Raw genomic sequence first — 23,339 nt, forward strand, 5'->3', positions numbered from 1 at the left:
GGGGCTCAGGGTCCAGACAGAAAACATTTGCAGCCCCCCAGCTCAGGGGTGGGAACTTTGCACCAGCTACCATCAGCTGGACATCGAGATGAGGAGACCCCGAGAGGCATTGAGACCCCCAAACTCCACACCCATTCCCCTCCTCCCAACAGCCCAACAGAGCCTGCGCCTGGCAGATGCGGACCACGGCCCCCCGGCGTGCAGGAGACCACGTGGCATGCAGGCCAGCAGCCCAGGGCCCGGGCACCCTGGGAGGCAGGAGCCTGCACAGAGGGACCTGCGGGGGCCGATGTCCGGCCCTCCCCAGTGGGGCCGGGGGTGTGGCCAGGGTTCACCAACCCCTGACCTGGCCACAGTGCGCTCCCACTGAGGACTGTGGCTCTGGGAAGCCGATGGATAAGGTCTTGGGAGGCCCAAGCCGAGTCTCTGCCCCTGACCGCACAGTTGGTCGCTCACCAGTGCCGGAGGCTCCCTGAGAGTTGGTAGATTTTTGGCTGACTCCCTCTGGAGAGTCTTATGTCCTCTCAGTGAAATGGAGCGAAAGGACTGAACTATGTGGTCGGGGGCTCACGGCACCAGGGTGTGCGTCTGGCGGCTCAGGCCGACACAGGCTTTCTCCTCCTTGGGCCGCAAGGAGATGGCGTGATGGGGACCTGGGTGGAGGGAACCGCGTGTCCCCTTGCTGGCGGACCCCAGGCTGGCACCACGGAGGCAGGCGGCCCCCACCGAGCCGTGTGGGTCCTTTTCCTCCACGTGGACTCTTAGGTGTCACCTAGGAAACCAGACACATTCCTGACTTGGATGAGGAGCCAGAGCCCCCCGAGATGCCCTTCATGTCATCTGGCATCTGACCGTCCGAGCGCCACACGTTCAGCTCGCCGAAGATGCCCGTCTCGATCATCTCCTCCTGCCAGGGGATAGAGCAGTTGCCAGTGGCGAATTCCTGAAAGAATTCTGTGTCTGTTTTGTCAAACACCACACCTTTGACAGTGGAAAAGGCACCCACGTCCTGAATATCCTTCGCGTAGACAGTTTTGGAGTCTGGGATGAAAGGGGGTATCAGCATCCCTGTGGGAGACAGAAAACACAGAGGCAGGCACCTTGCGCGGGGAAGGAAGCACCGTTTAGCCAAAAAGCCCCTCTCCCCCGCGGCCCTGAGATGCACAAAGGCCTTTGGTGGCTCTTCCTTGGGGAAGTGTCCCCAAGGCTAACAGAGAAAGCCCGGTGTGCCTGGAAGGCCTCTGGTGTCCCTGAGACCACACAGCTGGGGCTTGTGTGGGGCCGGAAGAAGCCCGAGATCCCAGGGCCCATTGTGGAGCCTTCTCGTGAAAGGGCCTGGCACTCACATCTGCCTCCTTGGAAGCCTCCCCTAGGGCCTCATCATGAAGCTGTCTCCTCCCAAGTACCCCTTCCCCTGGGGCCCCGTCCCCACTGGGGCTTCCCCTGCACACTCTGCAGACCGCAGACCCCAGGTGCTTCAGCACTTGCTCCAGTGAACTTGGCAGCTTCCTCCCAAACTAGCATCCCTCCCTGACGCACCACGGCACCGATGGCCAGGCACAGCCAGTCACAGACATCAACATCCCCAGTGGGTGGGTGGACCCCTCCTCTCAAGGGTCCCCTCCTCGTCCTGTGACCCCTTGGAGCCCCCTTGGGCTCCCTGACCTCAGCCATCCTTGCCTTGCTGGGCCTGCCCAGGGCACCTGCCTGGCAGTCACTACTGTGACGCCAATATACGAAAACGACTTCTCATTTGGGGGATCTCCTGCTCTCTGGTCACCCGTGGCCCTGTCCTAAGTTAGTCACACTGCACGTGGCCTGACCCTTCCACCTGATCACAGGGTTCTAGAGAGCATGGCTGTGTCTCAGACGCACAAGTGCACGAACACACACACACGCACACACGCACATGCACACACATGCACATACACTCGTGCACACATGCACACACGCACACACATGCACACACGCACACACACTCACACATATGCACGCACACATGTGCACACATAGTATCTTCCACATCCACTTGACAAGCAAGTGCTGGTGGGTGGATGACTTTCTCCCCAGCAGACAGCCTGAGCCGCTGGCCTCTGTTTGATCGCGGGCTCCCTCCAGCACCCGGGGACGTGGTGGAAGGTTTGGGTCTCGAGGTTCCAGTGCAGCCGGCATGTTTCCTGCCTCCTAGCGCACCCAGAGCCCTCTGGCCTGATGCCAGCTCCATCGGCTTGTCCTGGGGCTGGGAGAATGAGTGGAGGACTGGGGGCCTTGCTGGGGGCAGAGGGAGAGCCTCGGGGGTCTCAGGCACTCCTCCCTGCTGACTCTCACAGGCTGGACCAGGTGGCCACAGAGCACAGACCCCCTCTCTCCCCGGGGCTGAGGCGTCCAACAGTACCGGCCTCCAGCTGCCTCCAGTTAAGGTCCTTGAAGAGGAAGTGGGTGCGGAGCTTGTCGCAGGTCTCGTCTCTGAACCCCAGGCGCTTCTCCGGGTCCTTCTCCAGCAGCGCCTCGCAGAAGTCCTTGCTGGCCTGGCTGAACTTGTCAGGGTACTTCACGGGCTCCGAGATGATCCGCTGCTTCAGTTCCTTGTTCTCCACCTGCAGGGATATGCATCGCCTTAGCCCTGCCGCACCTGCCTCTCTTGGGTGGTCAGACCAGACCACAGCTCCTCCCAGAAGAGCCACTGCTCACCCACGTGGGTGGAGGACCCGTGAGGCCTTGTGCCCCTCCCCAGCACAGCAGCATTTGAGGCTCCAGTCTCAGGAATGGAATCCTAAAGGTGAAGCTCCCAGGAGCCACAGGTGGGTGCTGTGCATTTTAGGGACTCTGTCTGACCCACCCCCAGCACAGCCGCAACCCATCGAGGAAGGAGGAGAGACAGGAAGCTGAAGGCCAGCACGGGCCCAGCTGGGGAGCAGCCTCTGTTTTCACTCTGCCATGGCGGACACGGTGGCTCTGTGGTCTTCAGGAGCTGTGCCAAGGTCTCACTTCCCCACCAGAGGCCCCACTGATGGACACAGTGTGAAGGGGGCTGCTCAGCCCTCAAGGTCCCTGGATCAGGCCATCGATACCCCTCCCATAGACATCCCCTTGCCCTGGCAGCCCACACCTGCGCCACGTCCCACAGATGCAGAGTGGCCACGGGCATGTTAGAGTCCCAGGACGACTCTGCTGTAAAATCTGTCTTGGCGGGACGGGTCACACGTCCAGGGAAGTCAGGAGGGAGGGGGTGGGCATGGCCCAGGTGGCATCGAGGGGGCGATGGGTGACCAGGGAAGAGCCACAACCCTCCAGCCCAGTGGGACTCTGAGATGGTGGCCTTCTGGCTCTGTGCGGCCCCTCCCTCGGTCCAACGAGAGGCAGCCCCAGCCCTGAGCTGAGTCAGCTTCACTGGGGAAAAGCCAGCTTTGCTCCACTTGTCTCGAATAAGGGACTGGCACCTCCCAATGTTATCTCTATTTGCAGTTCTGGTGACCTAGGAGCCGAGACAGCCCAGGGGGTGCTCAGAGGAGACCCAGCAGCCCAGAGCAGTGCTGGGCCCACCGTGGGCTGTGGGGTTCTTGGCATCTGGGGAGAAGGGGAGCTTGTGCTACAACAGCAAGGGATAAGACCGTCCAGGGAGGGGGGGCCCACTCCAATGTCCCAGGAGCCCCAGCCTCGCCAGTCCCCAGGGGATGAAGCTGCACCCCATGAAGGTGGCTTGTCCTGCTGCCCAGGGTCTGGGGCCACAGTGGGAAAAGTCACCCTCCCTTCTCCTGCCTGCCCCAGAGGGACCGACCCAGCAGGGCCCTCAGAGGCTGAGTGGTGGTGTGCTCTCCGGTGGGAGGGTCTGCCTGCTCTGGGGCACAGGGTGACTTGGAATCCCTCAGCCCTTCCACCTGCAGGCCTCAGGGGCTGGGAGTGTCACTCATCGAGACAGAACAGCATGGCCCAGGAGCGAGACCCCAGGACGTGAATCTGTGACCTCCCTACCCTAGGGCCCACAGAACAACTCCCAGGTCTGCCCCAGTAACAGACCCCATCGCTGCCCCGTTGCCAATGAGAGCCAGGGCATCAGGGTGGCTGCAGGGACACCTGCTGGCCACCTCCTACCTTCTCTCCACGGGCTCGGAAGGGTCCTCTGGCCGCAATCATCTCATACAGGGTGACCCCCAGGGCAAAGTAGTCCACAGAGAAGCCATACTCCTCGCCCTGCAGGAGCTCGGGGGCCATGAAACCTGCCAGCAAGGGACATTGCGGGTTCAGAGGCGGTCACTTCCATGGCGGGCACGCACTGCGGCAATCACAAGACTGATGCTCTGAGGATGCATCCCCCGGGGCCTCAGCACTCTCCACATTTGTGACCAGAATATCCTTTGTGGAAGGGCTGCCCTGTGCGTTACCGGGTGCCGAGCAGCACCCCAGACTCTGCCCATGGGGTGACAGCAGCACCCCCAGGCTGTGACAACCAAAAATGTCCCATGCCCACTCCAGTGCTGGGCACAGGGCAGGACTTGTTGACTGTAGCTGCACTGAGGCAGCCTTCCTGGACTCTTACTGGGGAGAATCCAACATCAATATCTTTTGAATTTTCCTCTCGAGCTGGTCAGATCATGCCGAGGTGGGTCTACCACATTCTGGGAACCAAGTTCAGAGGAGGCCTGCGGAGCCCCAGCCGTCGGTCACTCTCCTCTTCCTCAGCTGTCGGCCTGTTCTCCAGTTGTCCAGTGTCCCAGGAGTGCTATGGGTGTGTCCTCTCCAGAGAGGCAGCCCCAGTTGTCTGCCAAGAAGGCCCTTAGCTGCAGGGACTGTCCCTTAGCTGCATGGGAGGACAGGTCTGGGTGCAGCCATGGGGGCTGTCTTGGGATGGAGGGACGGCTCTGGGTGCAGCTGCTCTCCTGCAGTCATTCATCCACCAAAGCCATCTTTGCACAGACACCAGGCACTGGGCACCGACTGTTCCGTGCTGCTTCAGGGGGCTCTGGCAGCAGCTTAGCATTCTGCTTCCTCGTGTCAGCTGCCGGCTCCCCTCACCCATCGTCAGTCTTTCAGCTGCCATGACGCTGCCACTCACACCCTCCTTTGAGCATGTGGGTTTGTGCTTTTAGCGAGATTCCTTCACTGCCCCCGTCCCTGGACTTCAGAAGGGAAAGCACATCACATGTGTGTCCAGCCATCGACTTTGCCCACGAGAATATCTGAGTGTCCGCTTCCCGACACTTCACTACATTCCAAACACACTTTCCACTCCTCACTCTGTGCTCTGGCTCTGCCAGCGGATCAGGGAGCAATGAAGCTGGCAGCCTTGCTCACTCATCTGTTGGTGTCTTGTTAACGTCGAGGCAGATCTCTAGGCTCAGCACTTCCACACTCACAAACACGCCTGCTCTAGGTTCGTGCCTGGAAGCCACGCCAGGCTCACGTATGTCTGTCTAGTTTGCTGAAGCCGAGTTCTCTGCCTGGTCCCACAGTCTCAGCTCGAGGCTTCTGCACCCTAAAAGGCGCCTCCCCTCACGGCGGCCTGACTCTGAGGCAGCCAAGCACCTCTCAAGCCCTTCCCAGCTCCTCCTCACAGAGAAGACAGAATCCAGTGTGGACTGTGGCCTCCAGGCACCCCCACGCTGCTCAGGCTGGCACAGGGTCCTCTCCTCTCCCCACCTCCAGCTGAGGCTTGCCCACCTACCTGGCCTTGTCCACCTTTTGTGGCTCCCTGCAGACCCTGCCAGCCAGGCTGTGCCCTCCCCGGCCCTTCCGCCCTCTCCATGGTATCCCTCCTTCTTCACAGAGATGAGGTTCAAGACCACAGCCACGCACTGAGGTTTTCCTCTCCTTGTGAGCAAGCTTCCCCTCCAGGGCGGAAACCACAGATCCCACCTGCCTCAGCTCAGGCACTTCCATGGTCCAGCCCTGTGCCTGTTCCACGGAGCTGGGGCGTCTCTGAGTGATGGCCGCAGACCCTCCAGGCCCCGCTGCGATGCCACCATGGTGATGAGCACAGCACTTGCTCCAGCCTGCCCTGAGTGCCAGGCACAGCAGTCCACTATATGCTATGAGCTCGCCATGGGTACTCCTCATCGCATGGGTACTCCTCATTGCATGGGTACTCCTCATTGCCATGGGTACTCACGATGGGGATGTGCAGCAACTTGTCCAATGCCACGGCCCACACCCCACAGCCCACAGTCCACAGCCCACAGGCCACAGCCCACAGGCCACGGTGCATGGTCCATAGGCCACAGCCCACAGCCCACACCCTACAGCCCACAGTCCACAACCCACAAGCCAGTCCACAGACTGTGGGCTGCCTCCATGAGTGCTCTGCCCTCTTGTCTCCAGTGGCCATAGCCATGAGCTCTGGTGAGTCAGACTCCAAGAGAGGTTCCGACACCTGCCTGGCCCCCGAGCCAGCTCTGTGTGGCACGTGGGGCCTGTGTGAGCTACGTCAGCTCCCCAGCTGCCACCCAGGAGAGGCCAGCCCGGCACACAGTGGTGGACAGGCCCATTGGATGGCCCCATGACGGACATCCTGGGACTGGGCAGAGGGGCCGCAGGCTGGGGCATGGGGGCTGCTGGGGCTGGTCAGTTCTGACATTTCTGGGTCGAGGTCCTTCCTGGTCCTTCACCGTGTCTGAGGGCCAGGCTAATGTGGCCACAGAATGCTTTTTCCCCAAAAGAGTTGCAGGAACCCTCCTCCACAGAGCCACAGGCCCTGAATATGCCCTGCTGGTCCAGGATTACACTGACATCAGAATTCTGCCCAGACTCCGGGTAGGAACTGCTCACATGATCACAGCCTCTAGACCCACCCAGAGCCTTCTCAGCTCCAGACCAGGCACAAGCAAGGCCCACCAGACCGCAGGCTCCTGTCAGTTCCTGGGCCAAGGAGCCCCCCAGCCCTCTTGGCCTGACCTCATGATGCAGCCCGGACAGCGCACCTGTTTGTGCCCCAGGCCTCCCAAGGGACCTGCAGCCACGCAGCGGCCAGTAAATATTGACAGAAAGCGTGAGGGAGCCAGCTCTATCTGCTCTGTTCACAAATTCTACCGCCCCTGAACTCAAACTGAGGACCAGGCTTGACCAGCCCCGCCCTGTGCACACTCCTGGGCTGGCACAGCACTGGCAAGGGGGAGTCCCCGGACAGACTCCTGATGGCTGTGGTGTCTCTCTCTGCTTGGGGGGGCTGTGTGGGAGGGTGCGAGAGTGCCAGGAAGAAGGACACGGACTCTGGGGCTTTGCTGAATTGGCCCCGGCCTCCCAGCCTGCACCCTGACGTCAGCATCTCCAGGTCACTGTGCTGAGGTCACGGCCTGAGCCCAGCCCTGCTGTGTGCACCTGGAGCTCCGAGGAAGGGGCACCAGCGAAGGCAGGGGGCCCCCTGGCGGCCAGCCGGGCCATCACACTCGGCCTCAAAGCTGGGCCCTTTCCATCCGTGAGGTTAACTCTTCAAATCCTGGCCTCAGAGTCCACCTGGATCTCCCTGAAATGCATGAGGCGGCTACCACCCACATGGTCACACCCAGGCTTGGCAAGGATCCCAAAGACTTGAGGGCCACAGTGCCCACCGTTTCTACAGACCCAGAAAGAGGCTTGGATCATCTCACGAAGAACAGGTGCCACCCGAGGCTTCCTTGAGCCATGGGATCCCCCAGGGTGAGCTGCCTTCCAGAAAGTTCTCAGACCTTCGACCACTGGGTGCCTTTCACAGAGCCCTAAGCACTCAGTGGCTACTGAATCCCACATCCAGATTGCAACCCAGCCGTGAGGGGTGTGAACACAGAACTGCCCTTCTTCAGAACTGTGGGGAAACAGTCCTTAGCCCCCATCCCGAGATGCACCTTCCCCTAAGTCCAGCTGGAGCAAGGATGTCCCCACCTTGGCCACGGCACAGACACACCCAGTGCCTGAGCAGCCACATGGGAGGATCCGAAACACCAGCGCACACACACCCCACCAGGCGACAGCACCGCCTCCCCAGAGCCAGAGCAACCCTGGGGAGGGGACAATCTCTGCAAATCCCAGCAGAAGTGAGCCCCAACACGTGGACCCTCAAGACTGCAGAGGAGGGAGGAAGAACTGAAATTCACAGTGTGGCTGCTGTACACAGGCACCGGGCACACAGCGTGTGAGGTCTCCTCAGCAAGCCTGTGCACCGAGTGCTAGCAGGAGGCTCAGAGGTTAAGTAAAGCACACAGGCCACACGCCAACAGGTGCTGGGCCCAGAACACGGACCCCACTCTGCTTGACTGTGGGGGTCTCCTCTCCTCCGCAGGTGTTGTGAGCCTCCCCGCCTGGGGGGAGGTGAGAGGAGATGAGACGGGATGGGAGAGGCAGCAGGATGCACCGTGCATGTGCACTCACACACAGGCACACGGACACACGTGTGTGCACAGAGATGCAGGCATGCACACACAGGCACACATGCACACGTGTGTACAAAAACAGGCATACACATACAGGCACACATACCCACAGACACACATGCACACACACAGACACATGTGTGCACAAAGACACAGGCATACACATACAGGCACACAGGCACACGGACATGTGTGTGCACACAGGCATGTACAGGCACACATGCGCACACACACATGTATGCACAAAGACATACACATACAGGCACACAGACACACATGTGTGCACAAAGACCCAGGCATGCACACACAGGAACACATGCACACACACACATGTACACAGACACACATGTGCACAAAGAGGCACGCATGCACATACAGGCACACAGGCACACAGACACGTGTGTGCACAGAGACATGGGCATGCACACACACAGACACACGTGTGTGCACAGAGACGCAGGCATGCACACACAGGCACATATGCACACACACACACGTGTGTGCACAGAGATGCAGGCATGCACACACAGGCACACATGCACACAGACACACAGACACGTGTGTGCACAGAGATGCAGGCATGCACACACAGGCACGCATGCACACAGACACACACGTGTGTGCTCCAAGACTCAGGCATGCACACACAGGCACACAGGCACACATGCACACAGGCACACAGACACACACATGTGTGCACAGAGACGCAGGCATGCACACACAGACACACATGCACACTGTAAAATAAAAGTATCTCGGGACCCAAAATCATTAAACTAAAGGGAAAAGTCAAGCTGGGAGCTGCTTATGGCAAACGCGCCTCCCGTTCTATTCAAAGTTGCCCTCTGCTCACTGAGACAAAGGCATATCTGACCGCCTCCTCTGGAGAGACTAATCAGAAACTCAAACAAATGTAGCCATTTGTCTCTTATCTTCCTATGACCTGGAAGCCCCTCCCCACTTCGAGTTGTCCCCGCCTTTCCAGACAGAACCAGTGTTCATCTTACGTATGCTGACTGATGTCTCCTGGCTCCCTAAAATGTGTAAAATCAAACCGTGCTGCGATCACAAGTCGTCAGGATTTCCTGAGGCCATCACAGACTCACGTCCTCAACCTCAGCAAAATAAACTTTCTAAATTAACTGGTACCTGCCTCCGATTTTCAGGGTTCACAACACACACATACACATAAATGCACAATCACACAGACACCCTCAGACACAGGCACACACAGACGCCCATGTGCACAGACACACATATATACACTAACTCACATGTACGTGATGTGCACACAGACATATATACGCAAACATGTACGTGATGTGCACACAGACATATATACACAAACTCACATGTACATGATGTGTACACACACATATACACAAACTCACATGTACGTGATGTGCACACAGACACACATATATACGCAAACATGTACGTGATGTGCACACAGACATATATACACAAACTCACATGTACGTGATGTGCACAGACACACATATATATGCAAACATGTACGTGATGTGCACACAGACATATATACACAAACTCACATGTACGTGATGTGTACACACACATATACACAAACTCACACATACGTGCATGTGCACACACACACATGTACACAGGGACACACACAGGCACAGAGCCTCCTCAGCTGCGCTCAGACCCTTACCTGGGGTCCCTGCATAGCCCTTGGTCTTGCTCTGCCCGTCCAGCAGCTCCACGGCCAGCCCAAGGTCAGAGATCCGGACATTGCCTGAGAGGCAGACATAGTGGAGTCACCCCTGGCTGCACAGGTACCGGTGAGCCCAGAGCCACCTTCACACAAACGCACACACACAACACACACTACACCACACACACCACACAGATCACACCACAGACATCACACACCACAGACACCACACACACACAACACACCACGAACACCACACACCACACAGATCACACCACACACCACGGACACCACACATCCACACCATACCACACAGACACACCACTACTACACTATACATACCATATCACATGCAAACCACACAGACCATACCACACATACCACACCACACACACACATATCACAGACACACACACACCACACACAGACATACCAGGCAGCCATGAGGTCCCAGAGCCCAGAAGCCTCCCCTCCCTAGCCAGACTCACACACACACGTGACCCCACCACCATACCACAAACATATACACACACACCCCACACACACACCCCATGACCACACCACAAACATACACACACACCAAACAGCCATAAGCACCACCCAGTGCCCATGATCCTCCCCTCCCCAGCCAAACTCACAGACACACTACACACAACCCACATGGTCTCAGACACACCACACTCACTGCACACTCACATACCACAAACACATTCCACAGACCACACACACAGCACACGCCAACAACCAAAGACTACACACCTCACACACACGTGCCACACACAATACCACACACAATACCATATTTACATGTAGCACACCAGATACCACACATACCACACACAATACCAGAAGTACCACATACCACATCATACAGATACCACACACGCCACACACAATACCACACATGCCACGTACCACACCAGATACCTCACACCACACATACACGTACCAAGTGACCACGAGGCCCTAGCACCCCAGACTTACATACACCACACACACCAGACATACCACACCATCACACACCACACACACACACCATATACCACACACGTACCTCACACACAACACACACCCCACAAACCACATACACGTACACAGCACACACCATACACACGACAGCGGCTCCCTGGCTGACGGTGAAGGGCGCAGGGTGTAGGGAAGAGGGCTGGTCGCGCTGCAGCTAGGCGTGGGTGTTGCCCACCGGGATCCTCCCATCCCGGCCCCCTGCACTCTCTCGGGCCCTGATGCGTGTCTCGCACTTGCCTGACCTGCCAGCGTCGGGAGCCTAAACCCTTGTGTTTATTTCTGAGAAGAATCCTTGTGTGACGCCTCATTCAGGCAGAAGGAAGGTGGGGACTGGGCCTAGCAGACTCGCCATTCCCAGCTAGTTCTGCACCGCAGACCCCTGCGCTCACTCCCACGACTCCTGGTGCCCGATGACACCACCGCCGTCCACGCAGCTGTCCACCCTCGTGAGGTTGTGCAGAGACCTCCAGGGAAGCTGCGCCCCGCCCTCCTCGGAGCCCCCACCCCTCACCGCCACGGGCGCCGCCTACCGTCGTTGTCCAGCAGCACGTTCTCAGGCTTGAGGTCGCGGTAGACGATCCGCCGCTGGTGCAGGTGCTCCAGGCCGCAGATGATCTGCGCCGTGTAGAAGACGGCACGCGGCTCCGGGAAGCCGGGATTCTCCTCATTCACGTTGTAGATGTGGTACCTGGGGGCAGACACGCGGGAGCCATGTGCCCCGGGTTTAATGGGGAGTAAAATCATGGAAAGACAGAGCGGGGGCCTCAGAACCACGTCTCTCAGCCAGCGTTCTGGTCGTTTTGAGGCCTGGCCCCCCAGCGTCCCTGCAGGGGAGACCCCGAGGCCATGGTGGCTGGCGGCGTTAGCAGCTCAGGGACCCTGAACCCCAACAGCTAACGGGGAGAAGGTGCCGTCTACGTGCGTCTCCTGTCCCCCTGCTTCCCGGCGCGGGCTGCAGGTGCTGGAAAACAGCCCAGACCGTCTCAGGAAGAGGCCAGGCCGAGGCGGGACGGAGCTCCACAGGCCCCGAGTTCATCGGACTCGTGAAGGACTTGCAGCAAGGTGTTTCTTCTCAGCCTCTTTCCTCCCCCATAAAACATCATTTCTTATGTTTTCCATGGACAGGTTTTGCAGAGAAGCAAAACCTAACAAATAAAAGAAATGATTTAAACTATGTGGCACCAGGAGTATAGTCGCAGGAAACAGGAGAGGAGTCCCTGGAGCCAGGTGGACCACGAGGTGGCCGGAGCCACCAGGGCCTCCCTGGGCACCCCTGTGACTAAGCTTCCCAGCGCCCCCTCCCCTCCGCCTGGGCACCTGGCATGGTGACTTAGTCTGGACTCACATTCCTCATCTGAAAAATGGGGCCACCAGCCTCACCTGAAGGGGTTTCCTTGGAAATTAAAAGCAGGTGAGAATGGGGCATGCTGCTGCCAACCACAGCCATGGCCCCTGCCCACCCCCAACCTTACGGGTATCAGACACTGTTCATCTTCCAACAATCTTTCAACTTAGATATTATTTCTTCCCATTTTATAGACCAGGAAACAGAACCAATCAATGGCTACGCGGCCCAGGTACCAAGCGAGCCTGTGGTCTGATCTCCCACATGGGCCTGGGGCCTGCCTCAGTGATGGATCCAGGGCCAGAACTTTGTGGAGGCAGCGCCACCTCCTCTCTGCCGGAGAGTAGCAAGGCCATGGCCCCAGCTGGCCTGATCTTGTCTCCAGCTCCAGCATCAGCCCCAGGAGTGGGCGCTGGTGAAATTCATCTTCATTTACTCTCCTGGTGCAAGGCCCTCAGCCCTGCAGAGGCCCCTGCACTGCATCACGCGTCCCCCACAGTACCATGTGCCCCCCACACCCACACCAGGGCCACACACAAGGACGTGCCCTGACTGTCCGGTTGGGCACCTCCCAGGCTCCTGCACCAATGTGGGTCCAGGGTGCATTGTTTCAGGAACCGGCGCCTACTGACAGCGAGAAGGGGACGGTGATGGGTGCAAGGCTTTCCCTCGAGGGCAGGCCTCGGGCCACCATGGCTCTGCACGCAGGAAGCAACCCCATCGGGCCCCCCGCCGCCGGAAACCCTGACCCAGTGGGACAGCAGGGTCCCCTGGTGCCCTCTGGACCAGCCTTTACCTGATGTCGCCTCCGTTCATGATGGTCATCACTAGACAGAGGTCAGCCTTGGTTTCAAACGCATAGGCCAGAGACACAATGAACCTGCTGTGCACTTTCATCAGAATCTTCTTCTCCACCATAGCACCCTGAAAAGTGAGACGCTGAGTATGTGACGGCTTTGAATAGGAAAGGGACCAGTGCATTGTAGAGACCTGGTGCGCACGGCCACGCCCACTGCACACACAGCCACTAAACAGTCGCAAACATGCTTTAAATGCTCCTTTCACAGAGCAATTGCAAATGACTTCAAAACATGCCTGTACCCCCATTTCAGAAAACCAGACGTGTGAATTCCTTCACACAGGGGACTTCTGGTCTTCTGGGCCAGCCTCTGGCAAGGTGAGGCTCAAGCCCCGAGGCTGAGCAACATGGGTGAGGACCCCACCAGCCCCGCCTGCCCAATCTGGAGCCACAGTCCTCCCTCCTGTCTAGGCCACTGTGGGCTGAGCTCACAGACCAGCACCTCCCAAACCACCTCACCACTCTGCTTCGTTTTGTCTTTATTTTAAAACCTCACAATGCTCCACTGAATGAGTTTGTAAGTGTCTGGATAAGGACAGCACACCCCTCTTTGAAGAGGGAATTCCTGATGTCGGAGGCCCCTTTCTGTCTGCATTCACACTGGGGGAGGTGTTCAGTGATGTCAGTATGGAGTTCAGTTAGGTGATGGAAGTCAGGAGAAGAGGCTGACTGTTGGGTTAAATTTACAGTTAGATGTGAATGGCATGGTGTGGGAATTAGATGTCAAGAAAGCTAATTTTAAAAAATTACTGCTACAACCACATGGCATAGTTACCCACCCCGAGTTCCACGGCGAGAACACACGGATGTTCCAGGGCCTCTGCCCAGCGCCATGACCACCCGGTATTTCACCTTCACTAAGGGTTGAGGCCCTGCAGAGCCAGGGTGCACAGCGGCTGCTGCTTAACCCTAAGAGCTTCCTGTGCCCTCAACACAGCTGCGCAGTAGGAGAGGGACCAGGAGCTGCGTGGAGCCGAAGTGCAGTGGGCTGGCTCGGGAGATCACGTCCACACCCGGTGCAGCCGCTGCCTCTCACCCTTAAGACCTGTAAGCAGCTTCTGCTGATCCTGCCCCAGATGCACAGTCTGACGCCAGCGGGCAGAGCGGATGAAACTTAGCGTGGCCTGCGTGCCCGTCGCGCACTCCCACCCCCAAGAACAGCGCACTCAGGGGAACGGTTCCTGCATCCGGCGTCACGCCAGGCTCCACCTCACAGAAAGTGTCATCAGAGCAAGGCTGCCTCCGTCCTGCCTCAGCTCCTCCTGTATTCACTGCCATCAGAGGAGCCAGGTCCCTGGAAAGTCTTCCACGGCCATGGCCAAGAATCCGGAGACCCTGCCCTCTTCAGCCTCCCCTGAGAGGTCCTCTTTCCCCCACACTTGAGGCAAGTCTGTGGTTGGTGAAAAGCTGATGAGCAAAGGTGACACGTCCCCACCCAAAAATGTGGAGGTCGCTCTCCGAGGAGGGACGTCCCCACCCAAAAATGTGGAGGTCGCTCTCCGAGGAGGGATGTCCCCACCCAAAAATGTGGAGTTCCCTCTCTGAGGAGGGACGTCCCCACCCAAAAATGTGGAGGTCGCTCTCCGAGGAGGGACGTCCCCACCCAAAAATGTGGAGTTCCCTCTCTGAGGAGGGATGTCCCCACCCAAAAATGTGGAGTTCCCTCTCTGAGGAGGAATGTCCCCACCCAAAAATGTGGAGGTCCCTCTCTGAGGAGGGATGTCCCCACCCAAAAATGTGGAGTTCCCTCTCTGAGGAGGGACTTCTGCACACGGACTAGCACTGCCCGTGACCGCACGGCCGCGGGGCGCCCACGTGGTGAGGCTGGCGAGGCACCACCTGTTAAGGGCCACCGAGCCCAACAGTGAGTTGGGGGCCCTCTGCACCCTGCTGCCCCATCCCTGTTGGCTGGGCCACGCTGCTCACCTGGTAGCCCTTCCTCTTCTTCAGTCGCTTCTTGTTCAGCTTCTTGCAGGCATATAGCTTGCCGGTCGCCTTCATCTGGCAGGCTGACACCTCCCCGAAACCCCCTTTCCCCAGGACCCTGAAGTCCAGGAACCAGTCCTCCCCCATGGGCTGGGCTTCCAGCCACTTCCACTGCAGGAACCTCAGGAAGTACAGGCTGCCCAGGTACTCCTGGAAGGGGGCTTGGCCCAGGTGTGCCAGGGTGGCCTGCAGCAGGGGCTGGAAGAGCCCGTCCTGGCTCTCCATGGGCCCCTCCTTAAACTTCACCACCATCCCCTCATCCAGGAAGCTGCAGAAGAGTTTGGCCTGGGGGTCCAGGTACTGGGCCAGGATGGTCTGGGCCTTCTGTGGCTGCAGGTCGTTGTCTGCTGTGTCATAGTCCTCGATGTCTTTCCAGAGCTCCAGGGCTGGCAAGTGTTTCTCTGCCGATTGCAGGAACTGCTGAAAGAGCTTCTTGCCGATGGGCTGCTCCAAGCACACGCTCTCAAATTCCAGGCTGAGGCTGTCACGGAGGTACTCACACTTGGACAGCGGGGGCAGCTTGAGCTTGGCCAGGTACTTCTTGTCCCGGGAGGGCTGGGAGCTGCTGCCGTCAAAGCTGCCTCGGGCGGCGATGAAGGCAGAGTTGGCCACCACGGTCTCCAAGGACCCAAAATCCATCCCGGAGCTGGCTTCCTGCCCGCTTCAGGGTGCCTGGGGACCACTGGGGAGCCCCTGGGAGCCCGGGGCTGACACAGCACCAGGCTAAATCCCAGCTGGGGTCACGGAGGACGCTTAGGAGTGGCGAGAAGGTGCTAGAAAAAGACAATCCCCTGAGCTCTTGGAATCCGATTAGCTCATTCTGCCTGGCCCTTTCCTCCCAGGGCCCGCCTCGCTTTTCCCCGAGGACGACAAACAACTCCCAGGCTTCTGGGGCCCGGCTGGAGAGGCTCTCAAAGCTCTGTTCTGAGCTGCCCCATCCACCCCCTGGCCTCAGCAGCCAGGCTCAAGCCTGCTCTTTCCTTGGGATGTGGGCCCGACGGGAGAGGGTGGTGCCAGAAGAAACCATAACTTACAAAGGCTGTTTTTCCCTACTCTATTTCATTTTTATTTTTAAGAAAATAGCAGGTGAGAAGAAAACCACCTGATAATAGGAATTGAGAGGAAAAAAACCCACAATGATCAGCTTCCTGGGGGTCTGTAGGTGAGACCACCAGTGTTTGCTGAGGGGTCAGTTCCCAATCATTTTTCTTCTTCTCACCTGGGGTTTGCAAGCAAGGCAGGATTGTCAAGAGACAGTTGCTGGTGACACCAGGACCAGGGAGCAGAAGATCCCCAGAGCTACACCAAACCAAGGCTCCACTCAGAGGGATGCATGTGGAATACAGCTGGGGCACACCTAGGATATGCCTGGGGCACATCTGAGACACCTGAGACAGCTGGGGCGCACCTAGGACACACATCTGGGGCACAGCTGGGACACACTGTAGACAGCTGGGGCACACCTCGGACACATCTGGGCTGCACCTAGGGCACACCTGAGACACACCTGGGACACACCTGGGTTGCATCTGGGGCACACCTGAGACACCTGAAATGCAGCTGAGGAACACTTGGGACCCATCTGAGACACACCTGGGGCACACCTGAGATCCACCTGGGATACAGCTGGTGCACACATAGGACACACCTGGGACAGCTGGGGCACACCTGGGATATGCCTGGGGCACAGCTGAGACACACTGGAGACAGTTGGGGCACACTTGGGATGCACCTGGGATGCACCTGAGACACACCTAAGACAGCTGGGGCACACCTGAGACAGTTGAGGCACACCTGGGATACAACTGCGGCATACCTGAGACACACCTGGGACAGCTGGTGCACACCTGGGGCACATCTGGTATGCAGCTGGGGCACACCTGGGATACAGCTGGGGCACACCTGAGACACACCTGGGGCACACCTAGTATGCAGCTGGGGCACACCTGAGACAGGTGGGGCACACCTGGGATACAACTGTGGCACACCTGAGACACACCTGAGACAGCTGGGGCACACCTGGGATATGCCTGGGGCACAGCTGAGACACACTGGAGACAGTTGGGGCACACTTGGGATGCACCTGGGATGCACCTGAGACACACCTAAGACAGCTGGGGCACACCTGAGACAGTTGAGGCACACCTGGGATACAACTGCGGCATACCTGAGACACACCTGGGACAGCTGGAGCACACCTGGGGCACACCTGGTATGCAGCTGGGGCACACCTGAGACAGCTGGGGCACACCTGGGATACAACTGCGGTACACCTGAGACACACCTGGGACAGCTGGTGCACACCTGGGGCACACATGGAATGCAACTGGGGCACACCTGGGATGCAGCTGGGGCACACCTGAGACAGCTCGGGCAGACTTCAGACACACCTGGGACACACCTGGGGATGGTCACACAAATTAGGAGTGTCAGCTTCATAAGGGCATGGCCCTGCCTTATTCCAGCACACAGTAGGTACTCAATAAAGGTTTAGAGAAGAACGAGGAGGAAGTTAGCAGGGGATTGGTTCCAGCTCACACAGGGAGTAAGCAAAGGGTCGCAGAAAGGAAGAATGCCAGAGTGTGGAGAGGTTGAGACTGTCAGCCCACCCTGTTCCATGTGGGAGAAGAGGCACCTATGGGAGGGCACTGGGGCTGCACCTGGCAGGGTCCTCTGTAGCAACCACGGAGGCTGAAGAGAGGGCCTGCGGACTGAGCTGAGGTCTCCATGGCCTCCTGAGGGCTTTGGCAGGTGGATCACGAGTAAATATTTGAGGTGAGTGATACCCATCGTCCGCCAGGAGCCCTGCACGGGCCCAGCCCTGCCCTTCACAGTGGTGACCTTGGGCCAATCACATTAACTCCTTCCTGCCTGCTCACTCAGTGGGGCAACTGTGGTGCTTTGTGAAGTGAAGCCATCTCTGCTGACGTCTCCCTGCCTGTCCTAAGCCATGCCTCAAACAGCTACAAACACGAATCGCCCAGAGACCTTGCTGGAATAAAGATTCTGCTCCAGAGGCCGGGCGGTCCAAGACTATGCACCTGTAACAAGCTCGCAGGTGGTGCTGATGCTGCGGATTTGCGGGGTCTGAAGAGGATGGCTTCCTGTTGGACTGGGGGCTGTTCCACCTGCAGTCATGTTGGGAAGCGTTCAGTGAAATAAAGTTAAATATGTTAAATAAACAAAGTTAAAAATATGTTACACATGCCCATCACAGGGCTTCTTCAGTGATTTCAGGGTGAACATGGTTCTCAAAAAGAAGTAAAGTACGTCGTTTCCCAAATTCATCTGGCCCTGGAAATCCCTTTTTAAACTCTTTATTCTGTGACAATTGTGGATTTACACGCAGTGTTAAGAAACAACCCAGAGAGATCCTGTGTACCCTTAACTCCGTCTCCTGTAATGATGACTCTTGCCAAGTAGCAAAGATATTGACATCCATACAGTTGAGACAAAGGCCGCCTCCATCCACGGGACCCTCCTGTGCCACTCGCAGATGCACCCATGTTCCTCCAGCCCACCCTCCTCAACGCCCAGCAACCAGGACTTCTCCAAGAACATTACATGAATGGAGTCAGACACTACGTAGCTTTTCAGGATCTGCATTTCTCACTCAGCACTGTTCTCCAGGTGTCAGCCATGCCCTCCTGCTCGTCTCTGAGTTGTGCTCCACAGAAGAGGGTGCCACGGTCTGTTTCCCTGTTCACCGGTTGAAGGACCCCTGGGTCATTTCCTGTGTTTAGCTATAAAGCTGCTATAAACATCTGTGTAGGCCTTTCTGTGAATATAAGTTTCTATTTATCTGGGGTCAATGCCCAAAAGGGTCGTTGCTGGTTGCTGAGTCACACAGTAATTGCACGTTTAGTTTCGAAGAAACTGGCAAGCTGTTTTCTGGAGTGGCCGTGGCATTTTACATTCCCACCAGCAATGGTGAGCAGCTCCTTCCTCAGGATCCTCCCCAGAGTTTAGCGCTGCCACAGTCTTTTATCTTGGCCCTCATGGTAGGTGTGGGGTATTCCCTTACGGTTGTAACTTACATTTCCCTAATGGTGGTCGAACACCTTTCCATGTGTGGATTGCCACCTATGTGTGCTTTTGGGTGACATGTCTCTTCACATCTTTTGACCATGTAACAACTGGATTGTTTGCATTACTGAGTTTGAGATTCTATCAATATCAGATACTAGTCCTTCGTCAGACACGTGGTTTTCGAATATCTTCTCCTATTGACAGCTTGTCTTTGCCTCGTTTCTATATGGGCTTTCAGAGAGCAGAAGTTTTAAATTTTGTTGACTATAAATATTATGGATTGTGCTTTTGGTGTTGATCTTGAATATTTTCTCCCATATTTTTCCTAAAAGTTTTATAGTTTTACAATTTACATTTATGTTCATATCCACTTTGGGTTAATTTTTGTAGAAGGTTTAAGAGGTTGAGGGTCTTTTTCTTCCCACTTTGGCCAATGGATATCCAATAGCTCCAGCACTGTTTGTTGAAAAGGCTATTTTTGCTTCATTGAATTTCTTTTGCACCTTTGTCAGAGACCAGTTGCACATATTGTGTGGGTCTACCTCTGGATTTTCTCTTCTGTTCCATTGATCTATGTGTCTCCCTCTGACCATAACCTACAATCTTGAGTACCATAGCTACATTATAAGCTTTGAAATTGAGTAGACTGAGTCTTCCCATTTTATTCTTGTTTTTCAAAAAATTTTTCAAAACATGTTTTAAAAAATGCTATGTTCAAAATATGCAAGAAAATATTTATTCTAGTTCCTTTGCTTTTCTATATAAATTTTAGAATAATCTTGTATGTATCTACCAAAAACATTGTGCTTAGATTTTGATAGGAATTATGTTGCACCCATATATCAATCTGGGGAGACCGATCTCTTTGTTATGTTGAGTCTTCCACACTATAAACATGGTGTGTGTCTCCATTTATTCAAACTCTATTTCTTTCATCAATATTACATGGGTTTCAGCATGCAAGTCCTGTACATGTCGTGTTAGATTAGCACCTAAATATTCCTCTTGGTGTTGAGCAATCATAAATGGTAATGTGTTTTTAATTTTGGTATCCATATGCCTATTGCTACTATATAAACATACAGTGGATTTCTGCGTCCTCATCTCATATCCTGAGACCTTGCTAAACTTACTTATGAGCTGTAGGAGTTTTGTTACAGATTCTTTGAGATTTTCTACATAAGCATTCATATTATCTGCAAATAAGGACAGTTTTATTTCTTCATTTCTGACATTCATGCTTTTTATGTCCTCTTCTTGTTCACTGCTCTAAATAGAACTTCCAGTACAATGTTGGATAAAAATGAGGGAGCCTTGTTCCCGGTCTCGGGGTAAAAAAACGTTTCATCTTTCACCATTGGGCATACTGTTAGCTGTGAGTTTTTTGTCAGTGCTTTTAATCAAGTTGAACAGGCTTCCTTCTACTCTTGGTTTGCTGAGAGCTTTTGTCACATGGAAGTTGAATTTCATCAAATGCTTTTTCTACACCGATTGATATGATTGTGTGGTTTTTCTTCAGCTTGGTAATGTGGTGGATCACACTGATTGGGTGTTGAATCCTGAACCAGCCTTGCATTCCTGGAATACATCCCACTTGGTCATGGCGTTTGCTTTGTTGGATTCAATTTACCAATATTTTGTTTATGGTTTTTGCATCTATATTCATGAGGGATAGTGATCTGTAGTGTTCTTTTTTTTGAACTATCCTTGTCTGATTTTGGTATAAAGGTAACACTGGTCTTATGAGTTGGAAAATATTTCCTCTTCTTCTATTTTCCAAAAGATGGTGAGGAATTGGTGTTCTTTATTAAATGTTTGGTAGCATTGTCCCATGAAATCATCTGGGCCTAAAGGTTTCTTTATTGGGAGATTTTAAATAATTAATTCAATTTTCTTAATAGTTACAGGCTATTTACATTATCTATTAGAAATTGGGTGAGTTGTAATTTTTGATGAAGCAGACCATTATCTAAGTTGTAAAGTTTATGTATGTAGAATTGCATGTAGTATTTCCTTCCTTATCTTTTTGATATTTGCAGGGTCTGTAGTGATAGCTCCTATTTTATTCCTGCTATCAGTTATCTCAGCCTTCTCTCTAGCTACAGATTTATTACTTTTATTTATATTTTCAAAGAACTAGTCCTCTCAATTGCTTTTGCATTTTCAAGTTCATCGGTTTCTGCTCTTATCTTTTAATTTCTTCCTTCTGCTTGTTTTTTTGTTGTTGTTGTTGTGGTGGTGGTTTGCTTGCTCGCTTTTGCTTTGTTTTACTTGCTTTTCTCTTTCTAGGTTTGTGAGATGAGAGCTTAGGTTGAGACTTGTCCTCTTTTCTAAAATATGCATTTTTAGTGCTATAAATTTTCCTCTTAATACTGCTTTAGCTATGTCCCTTGAGTTTTTATATGCTGTATTTTTTCTTCATTCAGTTCCATGTATTTTTAAAATTTCCCTTGAAATTTCCTTTTTGACTCATGAGTACTAGAAGTATGTTGTTCAGTTTTCATATTTGGAGGTTTTTCTGTTATCTTTGTTATTAATATCTAATTTGATTCCATTTTGATTGGAGAACACACTCTGTATGATTTAAATTCTTTAAATTTGCTAAGACTTCCTTTATGGCCCAAGGTATGGCCTATCTTGATATATATTTCATAGGGAATTAAAAAGCACATGTATTCTCTGTTGAGTATTCTACGAATGTCAATGACATCCTGTTGGTTTGATGATGTTGAGTTCTTCTATATCCATGCTAATTTTCTATTTGGTTATTCTATCAATTGTTAAGAGAGGAGTATTGAGATCTCCAACTATAATTGTGGATTTGTTTGTTTCTACTTTTAGTTCTGTCAGTTTGCTTTCCATAGTTCGCAGCTTTCTAATTTTCCATTTGTTTCAGGCTTGTCTGTAATTGCTATTCAAGCATTTTTATCATGGCTGCTTTACAATTTTTGGCAGCTAATTCTAACATCTCTGTCACCTTGGCGTTGGCATATATTGTCTTTTTAAATTCATTTTTAGAATTTTAAAATTTTTTTAGCAGAGATGCCTGGGCTGGTCTGGAACTCCTGGTCTAAAATGATCCTCTCACCCCAGCCTCCCAATGCTCTGGGATAACAGGCATGAGCCAAAACACCCAGCTTTGTATTAATTCATCTTAAAATCTTCCTCATTCTGGCCGGGCGCGGTGGCTTAAGCCTGTAATCCCAGCACTTTGGGAGGCCGAGACGGGCGGATCACGAGGTCAGGAGATAGAGACCATCCTGGCTAACATGGTGAAACCCCGTCTCTACTAAAAAATACAAAAAACTAGCCAGGCGAGGTGGCGGGCGCCTGTAGTCCCAGCTACTCAGGAGGCTGAGGCAGGAGAATGGCGTGAACCCGGGAGGCAGAGCTTGCAGTGAGCTGAGATCTGGCCACTGCACTCCAGCCTGGGCCAGAGCGAGACTCTGTCTCAAAAAAAAAAAAAAAAAATCTCCCTCATTCTTTGTGTGATGAGTGGTTATCTACTGAAACCCAGACGTTTTCATATTATTTAATCCTTCTCTTTTTATTGGCTTTCTCTGACCCCACTTCAGCAGCAAAAGGGAGAGGCTTCACCTTGTTAACACCACGTGGGGCTAGAAGTCTAGGTTTCCCACTGGAAACCTTTGAGTGGGCTCCTGAGGACTGCTGGGTGGGTGGGTAGGAGTCCTGGCTCTCCATATGGTCTCCACTGACACCACAGTGCACCGGTGGTGGCCTTGTCACCGTGTGGTGGCCACAGTCCTAACTTTCCACTAGGCTGTGTCTGACACCACTCAGGTGGGGGGAGAGAGGGGTGACCGGTGGCTACCAGATGTGGGTGGGATTCTGGGCCCCCCCTCATTGTCTGGCACCCAATTTGTACGGAGCACCTAGTTCTATGTTTTCGGAGCATGCTCTGGGGAAACTGCCCTCTACCAAGGTCTCTGGCCCTCCTCCCTACATGCATGTGTCCAGAAGAAGGTCATTCTGATAACGTGTACAGTTCAGCACATGTGCCTGCTTCTGGAAATTCAGAGACTACATTAGGAAGACTAAATTCAAAGATGCTTAGAA

At 54.5% G+C, this 23,339-nt stretch overlaps 1 protein-coding gene across 1 annotated transcript; it reads right to left on the minus strand.

Annotated features, from left to right (window-relative positions):
* Positions 1 to 475: 475 nt before the first annotated feature.
* Positions 476 to 15,909, minus strand: GRK1 (G protein-coupled receptor kinase 1). Its single transcript, XM_033177126.1, has 7 exons — positions 15,174 to 15,909; positions 13,185 to 13,312; positions 11,574 to 11,731; positions 10,015 to 10,098; positions 4,093 to 4,217; positions 2,396 to 2,597; positions 476 to 1,068 (listed from the first exon to the last, which is right to left on the minus strand). Exons 1-7 carry the CDS (start codon positions 15,870 to 15,872, stop codon positions 773 to 775), a joined length of 1,692 nt encoding a protein of 563 aa, XP_033033017.1. The 5' UTR covers positions 15,873 to 15,909; the 3' UTR covers positions 476 to 772.
* Positions 15,910 to 23,339: the final 7,430 nt, after the last annotated feature.

Source organism: Trachypithecus francoisi, unplaced genomic scaffold, assembly GCF_009764315.1.
Source record: "Trachypithecus francoisi isolate TF-2019V2 unplaced genomic scaffold, Tfra_2.0 Lachesis_group18, whole genome shotgun sequence".
Classification (NCBI taxonomy): domain Eukaryota; kingdom Metazoa; phylum Chordata; class Mammalia; order Primates; family Cercopithecidae; genus Trachypithecus; species Trachypithecus francoisi.

Coding starts and splice junctions, on each gene's coding strand:
- GRK1 (XM_033177126.1), bottom strand. CDS start 15,872: ATGGATTTTGGGTCCTTGGAGACCGTGGTGGCCAACTCTGCCTTCATC. Junction 11,732..13,184: donor ATGAACGGAGGCGACATCAG/GTAAAGGCTGGT, acceptor GTCTGCCCCCAG/GTACCACATCTACAACGTGA. Junction 4,218..10,014: donor GGGCTATGCAGGGACCCCAG/GTAAGGGTCTGA, acceptor CCTTGCTGGCAG/GTTTCATGGCCCCCGAGCTC.